Source organism: Acinonyx jubatus, chromosome E1 (genome assembly GCF_027475565.1).
Source record: "Acinonyx jubatus isolate Ajub_Pintada_27869175 chromosome E1, VMU_Ajub_asm_v1.0, whole genome shotgun sequence".
Classification (NCBI taxonomy): domain Eukaryota; kingdom Metazoa; phylum Chordata; class Mammalia; order Carnivora; family Felidae; genus Acinonyx; species Acinonyx jubatus.
Window position 1 is genome coordinate 26440638 of NC_069397.1, and position 13059 is coordinate 26453696.

Genomic DNA, 13059 nt, shown 5'->3' on the forward strand with positions numbered 1-13059 from the left:
AGCTGCTGCTCTCTCTCATGCACACAAGCTCGCTCACACTCTCTCTCAAAATAAATAAACTTAAAAAAAGTATTTATTCAAAAAATACATTTTGTGTATTATAAAACTAAAGCACCACATTCTGAGTTACTAGATCAAACAATTTACACCAAGTGGTACTCTGATATGCTTCTGAAGCACAAAAACTAACACAATGTTATAAGCCTTATGTAACTACAACCTAACTAAGCCTAAGGCAACCACAACCAGTCCACAATATTGTAGTGTATGATGTGGCTGACCAAAGCAAAATAATTAAGCACTACCCTCAAATTGTCAGGAGTCATGTTGGCCAAATATTCATTCTAACCATAGTATAAAGGAATGCAAAATTTAACTAACCTTCTGTACACTAACAATGAACAATTCAAAAATGAAATTAAGATAGCTCTGTTCAGGGGCACCTGGGTGGCTCAGTCAGATAAGCGTCCGACTTCAGCTCACGTCATGATCTCGTGGTTCATGAGTTCAAGCCCCATGCTGGGCTCTGTGCTGACAGCTCAGAGCCTGGAGCCTGCTTTGGATTCTGTGTCTCCTTCTCTCTCTCTGCCCCTCCCCTGCTCACGCTCTGTCTCTCTTTCTCAAAAATGAATAAACTTAAAAAAAAAATTTTTACTAAAAGATAACTCTTCAGAATAGTCAAGAATAAAATAGCATCAATTAGAAAAAATTTATCAAAAGAAGTGTAAGACTTGTACATTTGATAACTACAAAGCATTGCTGAAAAAAATTAAAGAAGGGAGCCTGGGTGGCTCAGTCAGTTAGGCGTCCAAATCTTGATCTCAGGGCCATGACTTCAAGCCCTATGTTGGGCTCCATGCTGGGCGTGGAGGCTACTTAAAAAAAAAAAAAATTAAATACCTAACTAAACAAAAGACACTCCATGTTCATGGATCTGATGACTTAATATTGTTTAAGATAGTTATACTAACCAAACTGGTCTACAGATTCAACTCAATACTATCAAAATCCCAGGTTCCTTTCTTACAGAAATTAACAAGCTGATCCTAAAATTCATACAGAAATGCAAAGGACCCAAAGTAGCCAAAACAATCTTGAAAAAGGAGAACAAACTGGAGAGCTGACATTTCCTGATTTTAAAATGTACTACAAGGGTGCCTGGTGGCTCAGCCAGTTGAGTGTCCAACTTCAGCTCAGATCATGGTCTCACAGCTCATGGGTTCGAGCTCTGAGTCAGGCTCTGTGCTGACAGCTCAAACACTGGAGCTGTTTTCAGATTCTGTGCCTCCCTCTCTCTCTGCCCCTACCCCCACACACGTGCTCTCTTTCTCTCCCCCTCCCTCCCTCAAAAATAAATAAACATAAAACAAAATGTACTACAAAGCAACAGCACCTAAGACAATGTGGTACTGAGATAAGGACAGATATATAAATCAATAAAATAGAATTCAGAGCCCAAAAATAAACTCTTACATCTATGGTCAACCAATTTTTTACAAAGATGCCAAAAAAATTCAATAGAAAAGGGACAGTCTTCCAATAAATGGTACTGGGACATTTGGATATCCAAATGAGAAAAAATTACTTTGGACCCCTACTTCACACCATACTTCCCCATACTAAAAAGTTAACTGAAAATTGATCACAGGTCTAAATGTAAGAACTAGAACTATAAAACTCTTAAAAGACACCTAGGATGAAATGAATCTTCATAATCTTGAGGTAGGAGATGATTTCTTAAGATTTTTTTTAAAGAAAAAAATCAATAAATTGGACTTATTCAAAATTTAAAGCTTTTGCACTTCAAAAGGCAAAACCCACAGAATAAGAATATATGAAGGGGCACTTGGGTGGCTCAGTCCATTAAGTGTCTGACTTGATTTCAGCACAGATTATGATCTCACAGCTGGCCCTGTGTCAGGCCTTGAGCTGACAGTGCAGAGCCTGCTTGGGATTCTCTCTCTCCCTCCCTCTCTCTGCCCACCCCCCTGCATGCGTGTGTACATGAGTGCTTGCTCTCAAAATAAATATTTTATTATTTTTTTAATGTTTATTCCATTTTTGAGAGACAGAGAGAGATAGAGCAGGGGAGGAGCAGAGAAAGAGAGTGAGAGAGTGAGAGTGAGAGTGAGAGAGAGAGAGAGAGAGAGAGAGACATAGAATCTGAAGCAGGCTCCAGGCTTCCAGCTGTCAGCACAGAGCCTGACGTGGGGCTCGAACCCATGAACTGTGAGATCATGATCAGTGAGCCAAAGTCAGACACTCAAACAATTGAGACACCCAGGTGCCCCATAAATAAACATTTTTTAAAAAGAATATATGAAAACTTCTGTAACTCAAAATTTAAAACAACCTAATTCAAAAAAAATCATTTAGAATTTGCATAGGTATATCTCCAAAGAAGATACACAAATGGTCAATAAGCACATGAAAAGATGTTCAACATCATCTGCCATTAAAGAAATGCAAATGTAAACCAAAATTATGCTGAAATACCCCTTCATATCCACTAGGATGGCTATAATTAAAAAGACAGAAAAACAAATTTGGCAAGGAAGTAGAGAAACTGGAACACTTGTACACTGCTGGTGGGGAATGTAAAATGGTACAACCACCTAAATAGTTTGGCAGTTTAGGGGTGCCTGAGTGGCTCAGTTGGTGAAGCAACCGACTCTTGATTTTGGCTCAGGTCATGATCTCATGGTAGTGAGAATGAGCCACGTGTCAGGCTCTGTGCTAACAGCGCAGAGTCTGCTTGGGATTCTCTCTCCCTCACTCTGTCCTTCCCCCAGGTGCAAGCGTGGTCTCTCTCTAAATAAATAAACTTTAAAAAAGTTTGGCAGTTTCTTCAAAAATTAAACACAGACTTACCATACGACACAGCCAATCTACTCCTAGGTATCCATCAATAAAAATAAAAATACATGTTCCACAAAGACTTGGGCACAACTGTTCATAGCAGCACTATTCGCAACAGCCAAAAAATGGGAACAACTCCAATGAACACCAACTGGTGAAGTGGTAAATAAAATGTGCTTGATACATACAATGGAATACTGTTTGGCCGTACATATATATATACTATGACATGGATGATTTTCAAAAACATTAAGTGAAAGAAGCCAGACACAAAACTCTACATACTGTATGATTCCATTTATACAGAATGTCCAGAAAAGGCAAATTTATAGAGATGAGAAATAGACCAGTGGTTGCCTAGGGACAGAGGTGGCAATAAGGAGTGACTAGTTTCTTTCAAGGGTGATAGAAAAAATGTTCTAAAACTAAATTGTGTGATAGTTGTACAGCTCTGTAAATATACTAAAAGTCACAGAATTGTTATAAAAATAACTTTGCAGAATTCAGTTATTAATATTATAAAACATAGCTTTAAAATGAGTATTCTTGAAAATAGTCTGGTTATGAGTCTTTCAATATATACAAAAGGGCATAACTTAATTGGGCTCTCAAAAATGCTAAGTTTTTGTAAATGTTGAATCACTAAATTGTACACCTAAAACTAGTATTACACTGTAGGTTAACTGGAATTAAAATAAAAACTTTTAAAAAATGGTAAGATTTGAAGTTTTTATTTATAATTTTAGAACAATTCAAAAAATATTTAAGTGAACACATCTTTCTTCAAAGGTACCAGTCAGTACAAACTACACATAGAAAACTGATAGTATTCTTAAACAAGGGATGTTTAAATGCCCCCTAAAGCGCAAATTTCAGTGGAAATTTGCTCATGGTGTGAGCAAGTCAGAATGAAGTCTAACACTAGGGATGTATGTTTCAGTATTCAACTGAGGCAAATGGATAGGTCAGTATCAAGGGAAAAAAATTCTTGCAGTTTCAACTTGATAGTTTCTTCTTGGGGGGGAAGGGTAGGGGTAGTTATGCTTAAAGGTTTTTTGGTTGTTGTGTTTTTTGTTTTTGTTTTTTTTGTTTTTTTTTTTGGTCTCTGGTACTTCACATAATCACCCACGATGGCTTCACTTTAAAGACAAAAGACTAACTTCTCTCACATGTGATAAAACTGGTAATATGTAATTGTTTTTACTTTAATGTTAGTTTTACTTAATTTTAAATTAAAGACCACAGAGTAGTTAACACTAAACCATGACTTTGAAGCCTCCTAGAAGGATATGCCCTGTGGCTATGTTTCATTTCCGGAGCCAGCCAGGCCTGTATTACCACCTGCATCTGTGTTTATAACTTCCTACCGTTACCTTCTGGAGAAGTATTTGAGGCACAATGCTTTTCTGCTACTCAACATTACCTTTAGAAAAGTCTTATATCAGAAGTATCAGGTTAACACTATGTAATATTTACTGACAACTCTCTTTCATAGGAAACTCTTTAGATTTTTTTAAGCTTCATGACCCATCCAATGCTTTTTTTGTGTGCCACTATGATTGACAAAGTGAATCCTGCTCATCTAAGGTACTATACATGATTCAAACCAGACCACCAGAATATTTCCACAGTTTTAAATTAAAATTGTATATAAATTCAAGTTAATATGCCTAAAATCCCAATGAAAACGAGCACATTTTATAAAAATGTAAATAAATTGTAACAGAATGGGTGAAATATCCTCAATCCAGTTATTCATTATACTGTTTATCCACTTGCTTGTTTGTTCACAGACATTTCCTTATAAAATAAGATTCAGTCATTAAAATGAGTTGGAAGAAAAGGAATAAACCTTGCTCAAAATCTTCAGCTACTTAAAAGTGCTCCATGGGACTCCTGGGTGGCTCGGTCAGTTAAGTGTCCAACTCTTGATCTTGGGTCAGGTCATGATCTCATGTTTCCTGAGATCGAGCCCTGTGTCAGGCTCCACGGTGTCAGTGCAGGACCTGCTTGGGTTTCTCTCTCTCCCTCTCCTTCTGCTCTTCCCAAAATCATATGCATGCAAGTGTGCACTCTCTCTCAAAATAAATAAACATGAAAAAATTTAGAAAAATAAAAATGCTTTATAGAACCTATTACAATGCAAGATAAGAACTGATGAGATATTATTCTGTAATTTTTCATAGCTGCAAATATTTGCAATAGCAGTTTGTTCTCAAAGCACTAAAAATTTTTTGCTCACTAAAAATCTGATATCCCAACCTGAAACTCATGCAGTCTCTGTGACTACTTCAAATTTTGAATTAGTAGAGTAAAAGTTAAGGATTAGACTTTTCTATTACTCTTTTAACTTTGTGTCTCCACAGAAAACAGGTTTCCAACATTTTCATAACCTAATGAAAATCTCTAGAGGAAAACTTTCCCTTAGTTTCAACTCACTCTCTCCAAATTATACCATCACCAGTGAAAAACAGACAAACAAAAAAGACCCAAATCCACCTATCCTCCTCCCAAAAAACCCTCTCACCCACTGCTTTTTAACATAGTCCTTTGAGGTATTCAGAGTCTTTTTCTAGTTAGGTAACGGATATTCAGCTTTATCCATAAATGCATTCATTTACTCGCCTCATCCTTTACACACTGAAGAAATTAACTACGCTGTGTAAATACATAGGTTTCCTAATACAAATTCACTGTAATACATCTAAAAAGGCATACATGTCTAAATAGGACCAATAATTAAAAAAAATACTACAATTTCAAAAATGCACCTCTAGTATAACTGCATTTATTAAGTCTCTAAGCATAGATGAGGATAAACTTCAATGTTTGGTTCCTTGGCAACGAGTAACACTGACAAGCTATATATCCATGAACCACCTAACTGCTTAATATGCCAGAATATTTTAAGAGGACAGTAGTTTATATACTTGATCTCACATAATCCTCATTTTACAGAAAAAAAAGTGTCAGAGAGCTTAAGCAATTTATTCTAGGTCACACAGTCAGTGACAAGGCCTGGAGGGATGTGAATTAACTTCTGACACACTGCAAAGAGGTACATTATGAAAAAGACTAGTAAATGCAATGAAGCCATGCAATGAAGCTTGCAAGCTGAAAGGAGTCAGAAGATACTACCAGTAGTTACCAATGTGGCCTTGTGTAACCACCTCTCTAGTTTATGCCTCAGTTTCCTTACTATGAAATGAAGAAGTGAGGCTACTGTGTTACGAACCAATGTTTTAAAAGTTTGTGTACTAAAGGTAGTAAATTCACAAATGGCCAGATTCTCTAAGAATCTAAACTTCTTTCATTTTTCAGAATTTGTAAATTTGGGGGCACCTGGATGGTTCAGTCAGTTAAGTGTCCCACTTTGGCTCAGGTCACGATCTCACAGTTTGTGGATTTGAGCCCCGTGTCAGGCTCTGCACTGACAGGTCAGAGCCTGGAGCCTGCTTTGTATTGTGTCTCCCTCTCTCTCTGCCCCTCCCCGGCTCATGCTCATGTTCCCACAAGCTCTCTCTCTCTCTCAAAAATAAACATTAAAAAAGTGGGGGGGGCGCCTGGGTGGCTCAACTGGTTAAGCATCCAACTTCGGCTCAGGTCATGATCTCATGGTTCGTAGGTTCGAGTCCCACACTGGGCTCTGTGCTGACAGCTCAGAGCCTGGAGCCTGCTTCGGATTCTGTGTCTCCCTCTCTCTCTGCCCCTTCCATGCTCATGCTCTGTCTCTGTCTCAAAAATAAATAAAACATTTTTTAAAAATTAAAAAAAAAGCTAACTTTAACTCCATAGGCAAATGTATTAAAAAGGACAACTTTCAATACCCACCTTATAAACTGTGTGATTTTTATTTAGACTCATTTGATTATGAAAAGAACAATATATTTTAGCCCATTTAGTTTCTTAAGATGTTCAAAACTGTTTATGTATAACATCCCAATGTTTTTGGCAACCAGTAAGATACAACTTACTTTCCAGAAGAGGAAAATCAGGTGAAAAATAGGGAAGCCACTTATATAGTTAGAGCAAACATCTGACACCAGTGGTTAACTCATGTACTGATCTAGACAGTGGGATTTAGAATTTAAATTATCATGAGGTTATCACTGATGATCATTTGCCCAGAATAAGTGATTTAGCATGACAACAGTATTTTTGAACATCAAGTGCAATTTGTGATCTTTCAATAAATTTATCTTGAAAAAAAGAATGACATTACACAAAGAATAACAAACTAATAGGGTGCCTGGGTGGCTCCGTCAGTTAAGTAACCAGATTCTTGATTTCAGCTCAGGTCATGATCTAGCCATTTGAGTTTGAGCCCCCTGTCCAGCTCCAAGCTGACAGTGTGGAGCCTGCTTGGGATTCTCTCTCTCAAAATAAACTTAAAAACAAACAAACAAACAAACAAACAAACAAACTATTAAGACAGCAAAGGTAAAAGCAAGCTATGCATTAGGAAAATTCTAAATTTAGTACCCTAAATTACAGCAAGGAAAGCCCTCACACCACCATTCACAAGTCTCAGTTCAAGCAATTTATTTTTGGCAAACCAAATCACAGCTGTCAACGCTGGGTTTTTTCCACCCCAAAATTACACGAAGTATTCTGAAAAAATGTAGACATCTTCAACTAGGGTAAAAGTTACAAATGCCGTGTGTCGTTAGAGATGCTTTAAAAAAAAAAAAAGTCACACGGAAATGGGGGTGGGGGGGTTAAAAAAAAAAAGCAAACAGACAAACCCTGGAAGATGCAGCAGAGCCCCCTTGCTCCCGAAATAAAACTCCTGGTGGCTGTAACAGCAGCGGCAGCGCTACTCCCGACAGAAGTTTTCAGCTGTCACTTCTAACAGCTGAGCGCTTCCTAGGAGAGAGCGACAGGCCGAGAAGAGAGGTGGTTGTGGGAGGTCTCAAGATTTTAATACTTGAAATTTACAGTCGAAGGAAAACCCTTCCGCACTTCACCTGCACTTACGGGACACCCAGTAAGCGAACACCCCTTCCCCCCAACATGCGCTTACACCACTCGCGCCCCGCCACATTCAAGTTCAACAGCTCAAGGAATTGACCACGCGCCCTTTTCGTTCACTCCACAAACAGACTGCTCCGGGCTGCGCTGATTAGGAGCTATGGGCGCGACCTGCACCTGCGAGTCCTGGAACGGCCTCACACCTAGGACCAGATCCACCCCGCCCGCTCCCCTGTCTCGTACAGCGCGGCGCCTGTGCTCCTCCAAGAGACTACTCGCGCCCCCTCGGGTCTCCGCGCTCTCGGAAGCGCCAGGCTTCCAGGGCCCGCGCCGCCGCCCTGGCCCTGTCACCTCGGGCCCCCCGGGACCCCGGGCCTCACCCCCTCCTCCAGCTCATCCTCAGAGCCCGCGTCCTCTGGCTGGTCCAGGTCTATGTCAAACACTCCTGCCATGTCCTCAGCTTCCCTGTCTCGGAAGTCCGGCGCTGGGTAAAAGCCGTCCCGCCTCCGTCGTCGCCTCATGGGCCCGGACCCGCCGCAACCACCGCCGCTGCTGCCGCCATCACCGGCTGCTTGGGCTTAGTGCGTCTGCGCTTAGGCCCTAGACTGGCTCCTCAAGTTCAGCTCTAGAGCATGCGTACAGAGTTCTATGAAGCCGAACTGTGGGCAACGAACATGCGTAGAGCTTTCGCCTGGAGCCAGGTACGGGCAGAAGCATGCGCAGAACCCCAGCCGAAGCCTCTTATGGTAGCTAGGCCATGCGCATTGTGTGCTAAAGCCTTTGATGGACAAGGAGCATGCGTACCATGTCTGAAGTTGATAAATTGAAATTGAACATGCGTAATTAACCTCTGAATACCGGGGGAGGGGGGAGGAACCTACAACAAAACTCTTGGTTTATGAACATGCGCATTCGTTCTCCGTAGCTTTTTTTGGTATTGAAAGGGAGCATGCGCATAATGACGGGATTGGCCCTCTGAAGTTTGAACAGGACCAAAACGGCTGGTTCTGGGTCTGTCAGTGAGTGGGGTTTATGGGGAACTCCTGGAGCTAGTGGGGAAAGGGAGAGCCTTGGTTTGCTATTCTAGTTCAGTGGCCTTGCGAAAATCACATAACTTTTCAAAGCCTCGGTTTCCTTATCTGTAAAATGAGAATAATGATACCTAGTTTGCAGGGTTATTTGAAAATTTACAAGTACAGTTTGGCTAGAAAGCCACTGTTCGTTCTAGTGCTGCACAGACCTGGTGTGAGGTCTTTACCAAAAATTGTCTTTTCATTGTTAAAAATAGAGAAGACTTATTCCCTTATTTCCTCTGGTTCTGTCTTTCCAAGCTTAGTATTCCTTGCTGTCTACCTGAGCTAAACTCTTCTAAGTGTTATTGTCATTACCAGGCCAGAAGGTGATTGGTAGAGAAAGAAAGTCATTATGTAGAAGAGAGAAAATTAATGTTAATTAAATGTACAATTGTTGAGCTAGCTTCTGCATTCTGTGTGTTCCTGTAGTGTGAAGTATATACTAGGAATTCCTTCAACTAGCATTCATTTTATTCTGTTTTGTTTTAAATGCATGCTTAGGGAAATAGTGAATACAAATCAGATTTCAGAAACTATTGAGCTGTCTGAATGCATTTGGGTACAGTAAATTCCAAATCCCAAAACTGTGTGTAGAAAGAGAACAACTTCCTTGAATGATTAAGCTGTTTCATCTATAACACCATATACATGGCATTTTAAAATTATACTTTTATTGATGTGTATTAATACATATGACATTCCTTATTTATTAGTAATGTAGTGGTTCTCAAAGCCTATATTTTTCTATTGCAGGTTGCTCACTTTTTTGAAGGAGGCCTAGTTTGCATCTCAGCATGTCAATAGTAACAGTGCAACTTGGTCAGTGTGGCAATCAAATTGGTTTTGAAGTATTTGATGCTCTATATAGTGACTCACACTGTCCCCAGGGACTCTGCTCTAAAAGAGAGAATGAGGTGTATCAAGCATCTTGCAAAGAAAGATTCTTCAGTGAAGAGGAAAATGGAGGTATGTGTGGTCAGTCTATCCATTGTCCTCTCCTTTTCTCTGACATAACCAACCTCTTCAAGGCCAAGTCCTCCATGTGGTATCTGAATCCCATCTCTTTTCATGACTTTGCTGTCAGCACTTTGTGTCTGTGTTAACAACCTTTGCCTCTCCAGTGGCATCTTCCCTCGGCACATGAGCGTGCTCAGATCTCACCAATCTACAACCAACCAAACAACTTATGACTATAGCTTTTTTTCTTTTTTCAAGATTTATTCCCTTTTGGGTGTGGGCACTGTGGGGTGGTACAGAAAGTACAGAGAATTTGGAATTTCATTTGGAATGAAAAAACATTTTTTTTCAATAAACTCTACCCCCAACATGGGGCTGGAACTCACAACTCCAAGATCAAGCATCACATGCTCTACCGACTGAGCCAGCCAGACGCCCCAGTTTTTTTCCTTCTTATGTCTTTACCTTCTCAATCTCCTAATCACTAGATCCAGTGACTGTTTTTCTTTTCTTAATTCACTTAACTTTTCTCCTGGATTTTATTCCATTAACTATAAAATTCTCTTCTTGAAACTCCTTCTCCTTAGTCTCTGAACTTTTTTTTTCTCCAGTGGTTGCATCTCTGGCTCCCTCTCCTCTGTCCTCACTTACATAGCTCTCTCTGGGCCATTTCAGTTACTGTTGTAATTTGCTACTTCTTTGACACTAGTGACTCTCAAATCTAGCCTAGCCTCTCTTTTTTTTGCTTTAAAATTTTTTTTAATGTTTATTTTTGAGAGAGACAGAGACAGAATACGAGTGGGTTAGGGGCAGAGAGAGAGGGAGACACAGAATCTGAAGCAGACTCCAGGCTCTGAGCTGTCGGTACAGAGCCCAACGTGGGGCTCAAACCCACAAGCTATGAGATCATGACCTGAGCTGAAGTTGAACGCTCAACCAACTAAGCCACCCAGGTGCCCCATCTAGCCTCTCTTTTAAGCTGCAGACTGATTAGTGGACATCTCCACCTGCATCCCCCTGTGTACCTCAAACTGAGCATCTCCATATGCTAGGGTGTTTGTTATCTTTCCTTTAGAACTTGGGCTCTGATTGCCCACATACTATCAAACATAACCATCTGCTTGATTTACCTCTTACATATATCTCTTCTCCCCTTTCCATCTTCACTGTCATTGGCTTAGTTCTGGCTCTTGTCCTTTCTCACCTGGACTGTCACCTGGACTGTTTCAAGACATTCCTTCTAGTTTCCCTGCCTTCACTTTTGTGTCTATCATATCTATTCTCCAGACTGCTGTATTTATTTGTTATTTTAGAGAGAGTGTGAGTGGGGGAGAGAGGCAGACCGAGAGAGAGAATCATTTTTTAAATATTTGTTTATTTTTGAGAGATAGAGAGACTGAGCACAAGCAGGGGAGGGGCAGAGAGTAAAGGAGACACAAAATCTGAAGCAGGCTCCAGGCTCTGAGCTGTCAGCACAGAGCCTGATGCAGGGCTTGAACTCGTGAACCGAGGTCATGACCTTAGCCAAGTTCAGATGCTTAACTGACTGAGCCACCCAGATGCCCCTAGAGAGAGAGAATCTTAAGCACGCTCAGCACGGAGCCTGATACAGGACTCAATCCCATGACCTTGGGATCATGACCTGAACTTAAATCAAGAGTTGGACACTCAATTGACTGACCTCCCTCGGCGCCCCCACACTACTGTATTTAAAAAGTCATCTGACAAGGGGCTCCCAGGTGGCTCAGCCTGTTAAGCATCTGACTTCAGCTCAGGTCATGATCTCACAGTTTGTGAGTTCTAGCCCCACATTGGGTTCTCTGCTGTCAGTACAGAGCCCACTTTGGATCCTCTGTCTCCCCTCTCTCTCTCTCCCCTCCTCCCCCACTCCTCTCTCTCTCTCTCTCTCTCTCTCTGTCTCAAAAATAAGCAAACATTAAAAAAAAGCCAATCACCTGACAGGACAACTGGCTGGCTCAGTTGGTATAGCATGTGACTCTTGATCTCAGGGTTATGAGGTCAAGCTCCACATTGGGTGTAGAGATTACTTAAAAAATAAATAAAAGGGGCACCCGGTGGCTCATTCAGTTGAGCATCCGACTTCAGCTTAGGTCATGATCTCGCAGTCTGTGAGTTTGAGCCCCGCGTCGAGCTGTGTGCTGACAGCTCAGAGCCTGGAGCCTGCTTCAGATTCTGTGTCTCCCTCTCTCTCTGCCCCTCCCCTGCTCATGCTCTGTCTTTCTCTCTGTCAAAAATAAATAAACATTAAAAAAAATTTTTTTAATAAATAAAAATAGGGGCACCTGGATGGCTCAGTCGGTTGAGTGTTTGACTTCAACTCAGGTCATGATCTCACAGCTTTTGGGTTCAAGCCCTGCGTCGGGCTCTGTGCTGACAGCTCAGAGCCTGGAGCCTGTTTCGGATTCTATGTCTCCCTCTCTCTGCCCCTCCCCTGCTTGTGCGCGCTCTCTCTCTCTCTCTCTTTCTCTCTCTCATTAAACATTAAAAAAATTTTTTTAATAAATAAAAATAGAATAAAAAGTCATCTGACTATTCCTCATCTGCTTGAACATTTTCAGCAGTTTCACATTACCTTAAAAATAAATTTCAAGTTGGGGGCCTGGGTGGCTCAGTTGGTTAAGCATCTGACTTTGGCTCAGGTCATGATCTCACAGTTCGTGAGTCTGAGCCCTGCATCAGGCTCTGTGCTGACAGCTCAGAGCATGGAGCCTGCTTGGATTCTGTGTCTCCCTCTCTCTCTGCCCCTCCCCCTGCCTCTCTCTCTCTCTCTCTCTCTCTTTCTTTCTGTCTCTGTCTCAAAAATAAACATTAAAAAATTTTTAAAAAAAAAGATAAACTTCAATGTTTTTAGCACTGCATACCAGGACTTCCAAGATCTGAGCCTGCCTACTTTCCATCTCCATCCATTACTTCCTCCACCCCTTCCTCCATCTTGTGCTTCAACAATCCTGAGCTGCTTATTGTGGCCATGGTATTTTATATCTCTGAATGTGCTACTCTTAGTGTAGATTCGTCATGAGTCATTATCATGTCATGCTGTGATTAAGTTTTATCTCTCTCACTAGTCCTTCTAGGGCCAGATTGATGTTGTCTTCATCTCTGTGTTACCAGCACAGTACATGGCACATTGTAAGCTCTCAACAGATGTTTGTAGACCTGACCCAGTGATCATTTTAGC

At 41.0% G+C, this 13059-nt stretch overlaps 2 protein-coding genes across 18 annotated transcripts in view; one reads left to right on the forward strand and one right to left on the reverse strand.

Annotated features, from left to right (window-relative positions):
• The window catches only part of RPS6KB1 (ribosomal protein S6 kinase B1), a 187690-nt gene extending 179230 nt beyond the window's left edge, over positions 1–8460 (reverse strand). For 3 of the 13 annotated variants that reach the window (XM_053212673.1, XM_053212672.1, XM_027034270.2), the window contains exon 1: positions 8211–8448. In XM_053212673.1, coding sequence (XP_053068648.1) covers positions 8211–8351 — 141 coding nt within the window. In that variant the 5' untranslated portion in view covers positions 8352–8448. Of the gene's footprint in view, positions 1–7604; positions 7703–8210 lie in introns of those variants that run through there. The other 10 variants (XR_008294386.1, XM_053212674.1, XM_015069716.3 and 7 more) reach the window with 8 other exon arrangements.
• A 93-nt stretch (positions 8461–8553) lies between these two features.
• Positions 8554–13059, forward strand: part of TUBD1 (tubulin delta 1) — a 34253-nt gene continuing 29747 nt past the window's right edge. For 2 of the 5 annotated variants that reach the window (XM_015069714.3, XM_015069713.3), the window contains exon 1: positions 9730–9869. Coding sequence is in view for 3 of the 5 variants with exons in the window: in XM_027034273.2 (XP_026890074.1) it covers positions 9698–9869 (172 nt within the window). In the remaining 2 variants the exon portion in view is untranslated. The other 3 variants (XM_027034273.2, XM_027034272.2, XM_015069712.3) reach the window with 3 other exon arrangements.